This window comes from Grammomys surdaster, unplaced genomic scaffold, assembly GCF_004785775.1.
Source record: "Grammomys surdaster isolate TR1022 unplaced genomic scaffold, NIH_TR_1.0 125565, whole genome shotgun sequence".
NCBI classification, from domain to species: Eukaryota; Metazoa; Chordata; class Mammalia; order Rodentia; family Muridae; genus Grammomys; species Grammomys surdaster.
The window spans coordinates 439,253-446,878 of NW_021620412.1; the positions used below are offsets into that span (position 1 = coordinate 439,253).

At 52.7% G+C, this 7,626-nt stretch overlaps 1 protein-coding gene across 1 annotated transcript in view; it reads left to right on the forward strand.

Moving 5' to 3' along the window:
• The window catches only part of Card14 (caspase recruitment domain family member 14), a 26,103-nt gene extending 18,931 nt beyond the window's left edge, over positions 1-7,172 (forward strand). Inside the window, exons 13-20 of the mRNA XM_028786722.1 lie at positions 627-753; positions 1,015-1,252; positions 1,639-1,702; positions 2,369-2,480; positions 3,932-4,105; positions 5,526-5,647; positions 6,331-6,446; positions 6,944-7,172. Coding sequence (XP_028642555.1) covers positions 627-753; positions 1,015-1,252; positions 1,639-1,702; positions 2,369-2,480; positions 3,932-4,105; positions 5,526-5,647; positions 6,331-6,446; positions 6,944-7,148 — 1,158 coding nt within the window. The 3' untranslated portion in view covers positions 7,149-7,172. The remainder of the gene's footprint in view (positions 1-626; positions 754-1,014; positions 1,253-1,638; positions 1,703-2,368; positions 2,481-3,931; positions 4,106-5,525; positions 5,648-6,330; positions 6,447-6,943) is intronic.
• The last annotated feature ends 454 nt before the right edge of the window (positions 7,173-7,626 follow it).

Sequence of the window (7,626 nt, forward strand, 5' to 3'; positions counted from 1 at the left end):
GAATGTACATGTGTAACAACACTGTCCCTACATTGTAGCTGTCTTTGCTACTTTGTGGGTTCTTCTTTTCCCCACCCTTCATCCTCCAGATTTCACACCGTAACAGTAGATAGGAGAGAAACAAGGAGAGAGGGAGAGAGAGAGAGAGATCTGAATGTAATTTCTTTCCTTTTGTTTCTTCTTTGAGCATGACTACTAACAAACCCCAACCAGCCCCCCTGATATCGGGGCTCTAATCTTTATATACTCTCTGAAAAGTTTCCAGAATTCCAAACATCACACAACTGCAGATACTATCTGCAACAGCTGGCAAAACCATGCTTTTCCTAGAGCACGAGGCAAATCCCAGTCAGCTGCTGTGGACAGTCTGAAGCAGCCCCACACCCCCACACCTGGGATGAAAACAAAAACACATTCTTATATTTCTGTGAGAAATATAAGAATATTCCAGAATTCTCACTCCACTACACACAAGCTTGTGATAAGGGATTCTGATAGGCCATGAGAGGAGAAGATATGTGGGTGGCTGGGGAAGGCCAAGGGGTCCTCTGAAGATTCCCACCCCCAGCCCATCTCAGCTGCCATACTGTCTTGGTGAGAAGCCCACCTTCAAACTTTGCCCTCAGGTGGACTATAAGCCTACCAAGCCATCATTAAGGGCCACTCTGGAGAACACAACGCTGGAGCAGGCCGTGGGCCTTCTCAGGAGGGTGAATGGCTCTTGCTACCTGTCTGTGAAGATCAACACTGAAGGTACAGATACCACCCCCCACACCTGCTCAGCACTCAGCCCCCTCCTGTGACCCTGCTGCACCCCAGAAACCAGGCCTACCAAGAACCAAGGTAGTTCAGCCAGGTTCTCCTGAATTCCCCAGACTCCAAAGAACTGGAAACTTCTCTTCATCCCACTGGGTGGCTTCCATGACTTTTCCCTCCCATTTCCACATTCTAGAACCTTCCTTGTGTAAGTTCAGAGGTCTGGGATCATCAGTCACTGACATCTTCTATTATCAGGTTATAAGAACCTCATCCAGGACCTAGATGCCAAAGTAGTAACGTCTGGGGATTCATTCTACATCCGTGTCAACCTGGCCATGCAGAGGAGAGGGGAAGGAGAGCTGCATACTCACTGCAACGATATCCTGCATGTCACGGACACCATGTTCCAAGGCCGCAGCTGCTGGCACGCCCATCGTGTGAACCCATACACCATGAAAGACATGGAGCCCGGCACCATCCCTAACTATTCACAGTGAGTAGCTGCTGCTGGCTCTATGTGACCCCACAGATGTCCCAAGGATAACGTCTGCCTGTCTCGGCTCCATGTTGAGGTCTCTCCACCTTCCAGAATCTCCCCTGCTCTATAGCAGAGCGCCTGCCCAATAATAAAGAGCGGAGGAAAGATTCACTTGAATGCATGGGGTCTGCTGGTGGTAGGTGCCTCTCTGTTATATGCCCTGGCTGCCCATTAGCCCCCACTGGGACCAGTATAGGACAATTAAATTAGCATGCCCCAGCCTGGCCTGAGGAGTCTATGCACCCCAGGGTGGGAGCACTCCTGCTCCCTGTCTATGGATATTCTTGGCCTTGAGAAGGCTCAGTCAGACTGTCAGAGCCTCTCTTCCTCCATTTTCTCAGGGCTCAGCAACAGCTCCTGGCCCTCATCCAGGACATGACTCAACGGCGCTCAGTCCCCCGCAAGGTGAGGCTCTGGCAGAAGGGTATGGTCCCCCGGGGTGGGCTGGAAGGGAGTAGGGTACTGTGGAATCCTGTGTATGTGGGGGGTGTGGGGGGGTGGACCACTGAGCTGAGCAGGGCAGTATTTGGATCCTGTGTTCCCCACCAAGCCCTGTGGGCCTGCAGGCCCTTGGAATGGACCATGTAAACACACCAGGCCCGATCTCAGAGAGGCCTCCTTAGAGGCCCCCTGCTCTTCCTCACTCTCCCAGTCTCCTGTCACCGACTCACCTCCCTGTTCTTGTCTCCTCTGAGGTCGGGCACCTTGTTCTCTTGGGACACAGATCACCTTTCACTTTGAGCACACACCTGTCCCTGAGCAAGGTGCTAGGATAGTCCTGCCTGGAGCACAGCAATGCTAAATTGGGAGAGGGCCTGCTCTTCTCTCTGCCTTTTGCACCCTACGCCTCCCTGCAGAGCCCTGCTGCCTGAGGCCCCTCCCCTGCCTCTCACCCCTGGTGTAGGGCCTGGGAAGCCCGGTTGCTCCATGGCACAGCCTGATTGTTCAGAGACTGTTCCGGATTTGCTTATGTGGCAGGGTGCTGAAGTAGGGAGGGGGTGTCAAGCTCCAAACCCAGTGCCAATGGCTGAGTCTCTTCTCTTTTCTGTCTCCCTGTTTCCCCTGTGACAGCCTCCTGGAAGGCCACAGAAGTTAGTACGGATTGTCAGTGTGGACAAAGCCACTGTCAGTCCTCTGATTTCATCTTTTGACCAAAACCAGTGGGATTCTGGCAGGGAGGAAGGTAAGGCCTGGCCAGTTGGCATAGAGACCATGTGGGCATTGCGGGGGGTCACTTCTAGGCAGTACCACCAAGGTAGTGTCTCTCACTCAGCCCAGGGGTTGTTGTTTGTTTGTATAGATGTTTTGCATGCATGCATGCACGTACATACGTATGTATGTATGTATACTATACTTATACAGTACCCCCGGAGGCCAGAAGAGGGCAGCAGATCCCTTGGGATTGAGTTACAGGTGGCTGTGTGTCACTAAGTGCATAATTGGAATTGAACCCAGGTTTCTGTGGAAGAGCAGCCAGTGCTCTTAACAGCTAAACCATCTCTCCGACATCCTCCCACCCCACCCCAGGCTGCTGCTTACGATCATAATGAATATCTCCCCGCCTTCTGAACAACAACTTGAGCAACACAATGTCTTCTAAATGGCCATGCCCCACTCTGAGGCCTGACCTAGTGAAATTATACAAAAGCTACCAGCCCGCAAATGTGTGCAGGAACAGTAAAAGCTACCAAACGCCCAGCATTCTGTAAGGAAGGACACTAGGTGATCAGTGTACGCACACGGTCATACACGGTCATGCTAGAGGTCTGACTGGTGTCGGCCCCAGGGGTAAAAACTCCAGAATGAAGTTAATCAGAAGTGAATCTGGTAGAAGAGAAATAATTCATTTTCTTTAAGATATTTCGGGTGCATAATCTAAGATGGGTACTGGGGCTGAGGAGATGGCTCTGCTGTTAAGAACACTTACTGTGGGCTGGAGAGTTGGCTCAGTGGTTAAGAGCACTGACTGCTCTTCCAGAGGTTCTGAGTTCAAATCCCAGCAACCACATGGTGGCTCGCAACCATCTGTAATGGGATCTGATGCCCTCTTCTCGTGTGTCTGAAGACAGCTACAGTGTGCTCATTAAATAAATAAATAAATAAATAAATAAAATTTTTAAAAAATTAAAAAAAAAAAAACCACTTACTGCCCGTGTAGAGGGCCCAGGTTTGGTGACAACACCTAAATTCACCAGCTTATAACCACCTATAACTCCAGGTTATACAAGATCCAATGCTGTCTTCTAGCCTCTGCAAGCATTGATGCACACATACATACATACATACACACACACACACACACACACACATACATACATACATACATACATACCCACCCCAGGGATCAGGAGGGAGGAGGCTGAGGACCTTATGGCCTGAGGGGCAAGAATGAATGGAAGGCAAGGGTGAGGAGGGGGGTGGGGTGGGTGAAAGGCAGGGCCCCCACAACCCTTCAGGAGGAACCAGGCTCCACCTATCCTCAGAGGCTCACCCTGAAGAGCTGTGAGTGCTGTAGCAGCTGTGCCAGCATGCAGTTAGCAGCACTGAAGCTGAGAATGTCCCCCACCAGTGTCTCCTGGGAGAGAGGGGGCAGGGACACAGGTAGGAGGTATTCACAGGCTCTGTCCTCTGCAGATGGTCCCAGTGTGTGCTTCTGGGCAGAAAGCTGCTTCACCCTGGCACCGTACACCCTGGTGCACCCCCACAGGCCTGTCCGGCCCCGGCCTGTGCTTTTTGTGCCCAGAGTAGTCGGGAAGATCCTGGGCAAAAAGCTGTGTCTCCTCCATGGTTTTAAGCAGTGTTCAGCAGGTATGTGCTCCTCTGTCCAGTGGCCAGAGCAGGTGACCCTAAATCCAGAGATACCATAACCGAGGTCCACAAACTGGGACGCTGAATGGTGATGACTGTCTCGTGGTTCCCAGGATGTCTGACCTCAGGGCCTCAGCAGGGCCTTGCTCGCTGGGGGCTGCAGGTGTGGGTCCTTCCTGGCTCTTCTAGCACCTTAGGCGTGTGGGAAGTCCACACCCCTGACTTGCCTTTGGTCATCACTGCCCTCTTCCTTCTGTGTCTTTGTTTATACATGACCTTCTTAGGGTCCACTGTCACATAGAGACCCTATTTCCAAAGAAAATCCATTCTGGGTTCTTATGGGCATGAGAGAGGTGGGTCATTACTCCTCCCTCCAACATTGGCACGTAGAAAACAGATGTACTCAGCAGGGTAGCATGGCTCGAGGGTTCTGTCAATTTACTATCCACAAGGCAGCTTCGTATTTATTTTATTTATTTATTTATTTATTTATTTATTTATTTTGGGTTCTTTGAGACAAGGTTTCTCTGTGTAGTCCTGGATATCCTAGAACTCACTCTGTAGACCAGGCTGGCCTCAAACTCAGAAATCCACCTGTCTCTGCCTCCCAAGTGCTGGGATTAAAGGTGTGCACCACCACTGCCCAGCAAAAGTGCTTTCTGATCCACAGGCCCATGGGCTCAGGAAAGGCTGACAGGACTAGGTGACCCTGTGGGCTGACAGAGTCCATCCTAGTCTCTTGACTTTCAGAAGAGAGAAGGAGGCAGGCCCCATCCACGAGGCTCCTCCAACAAGCACCTTCCTTGGCTAGCATCCATGGGAAAGTGGAAGGCACTGAGTGCCCAGAGCCCATGAGTTCCTCTAGAATTGGCTGCCTGTGTTCAGCTGGGCAACCAGTGGGACAAAGCTACACAGACTGTAGGCTCTGCACTTACCCAGAGAGGGAGAGAGACACTGAGACATGAAGGGCCAGCTGATGGGGCAGAAAGAAGACAGGTTGTAGCTGGAGGTGGCCAGGTGGTCCAGCTGGCCAGTGGGCATACTCAAATGCACACAGAACATTGGGCTTGAGCCGCCCCTGTGGTGGCCGCGGAGAGTGGAGGTTGGATGTCCAGTTTCATAGAAGCCTGAGGTTCTACAGGGAGGGAGGGCTCACTGACATGTGAGCCTTGAACATCTTTCTAAAGCACAGTGCAAGATAGAAGGCCTGACCAGGGTTGGGGGTGTGCTCGCTGGAATTTAGGGACCCAGGGTCAGGGTGGGTGTGCTAGTGGACTTATGGTCAGAGGTGGTATAGGTTTCTCTGTGACCACTGTGGGAAGCTTCTCCTGGATGTGGCGGGAGACCTCCAGTGTGGAGGGGCTCAGCAGGGTTCCCTCTGGATCCCCGTGTATGACCCCTCATCTAATGTCACCATCAGAGTACTTGAGCCAGGAGGAGTATGCCACCTGGAGTCAGAGAGGAGACATCATCCAGGAGGGAGAGTCAATAGGTGATCACCACTGGATCACCCGGCATGCCGTGGAGTCCCTCATGAATACGGTAAGGGAAGGGTCTAGAGGCTACTCTGGGGGTGGCGGCTCCTGCCCAGGCTTGGGGAGTCACTTGCAGGGCCCTAGATACGCAGCTTCATGCTCTATAGGAGGGATACAGAAAGACCCAAGCCTGTTCCCACCGTCTGGGATCCATGTGATGAACCACCCTCAGGTGTGCCTTTGGGCCTCAGTTCCCTTTGGATGTTTGATAAATATCTATTAATGAATGAAGGCATTGAGTCTCACATTTTACAGCTCTCAGTAAAGCGTCAAGTTTCACTCTTCCATAAAGAGTAGGAAGGACAACACACACACACACACACACACACACACACACACACACGTGCACGCACACACACGTACATGGAACACACAGGCGTGCACACATGCACACACATGCATGAGCACGCTCACACACGAAGGGTGACAGCTGGCACTGTCTGATTCTTAAGGTTTGCACTCTATCCAAAATCTACCTCAATGCCAAAGGCTTGCAAATCCACGTTTCCTCAGGGACAAATCAAACGGGCTTCACCCTTTAAGATCTACAGCAGGCGCCCTGGCACATGCCACGCTGCCTCTATTCGGGTCTCTTCCACACAGCCCTGTGCTCTGCTGCACGGGCTCCTCTCACCTCCTCCCAGACCGGAGGCCCAGGGGCTTAACTTCCTTCTCTGTGCCCTCCCAAAGAGCACCCATGCCCTGCTGGATGTCCGGCTGGACAGCGTCCGAGTCCTACACAGGATGGACATGTTTCCCATCATCATCCATGTCTCTGTCAATGAGAAGACGGCAAAGAAACTCAGGTAGTTATCTGGTGAGAGCTGGGCAGCGGAGTGGGCAGCGGGGCCTAAACAGGAAGAGCTTGTCACGTGCCACCAGAGCTCTCTAAGTTCTAACCCCAGTCGTGTCCTCACAACCTCAGGCCAGAGGCCCAGCTTGCTCTCCCTCAGGAGCGAACCTGTCCCCTGCCCCAGCTACACTAAAGCTGCACAGTACCTGAGGCCCATGAAGCCTAGTCCTGCCCCATCACTTGGTGTCTGGCTGGGACAAACATCCCACTGCCCGTATCCTCTGGGAAGTGCAATTTGCTCGGCACACCCTATCAGTGAATGCTGCTTGTAGCCAAGTCCTACCTCCTTCATGAGCTTCCCTGGATAGGACTCCCATAGTCGCACCCGAGGGTGCATTCTGAGTCTTCTACAGTCTCTGGCCTGGACACCTACAGTGCTCTGTACTAAAGCCAACTGTGTGCTTCCCTGGCTGCCTTGCTGCACTCGGGCTGAACATCTCTACTTTGCAGGAAGGGCCTGCAGCGGTTTGGCAGCTCAGAGGAGCAGTTCCTGGAGGTGGCCCAGCAGGAGGAAGGGGAACTGGACAGAGTGCCGTGTCTGTACAGCAGCCTGGCCCCCGACAGCTGGAGTGACCTGGACAGCCTGCTCAGCTGTGTGCGCCTGGCCATTGCAGATGAGCAGAAGAAGGTGGTGTGGACAGAGAGCCCCTGCTGAAGCCCAGACCTGGATTGAGACTGTGGGGACCTCCATGTGTCTGTTAATACTGTCAGCAAACAACCCCACTTCCTTCTCTGGTCGGAGTCTGATCTCAGGTGCTCTCAGAAATCAAGGTGTAAATGATGAAGCCATCTTGACACCGCATGGCCTGGGCTGATGGAGGACTGGAGAATATTCTGCCATGAGGGAGTGCTCCCTGAGAACTGCTCAGAGCCAGTACCCCAACCTCCTGTGATAACAGGAGTAGCTTTGTGGATCTGTCCCCTCCTTTCAAATGAACCTTGGAAGCTCACTGGAGCAGTCCTTCCTGCCCAGGGCAGGGGCACTCTGGAGCGCCATGGGAGTGGCTGACTCAGCTGCTAACAGCCAAGTGCTGCAACACACCTGCACACGAAGGTGCCACAGTGGACAGACTTGAGTGTCTCTTTGATTCACTGCCTCTGTGCCCAGCCCCAAACACCAGTGAACAAAGGAC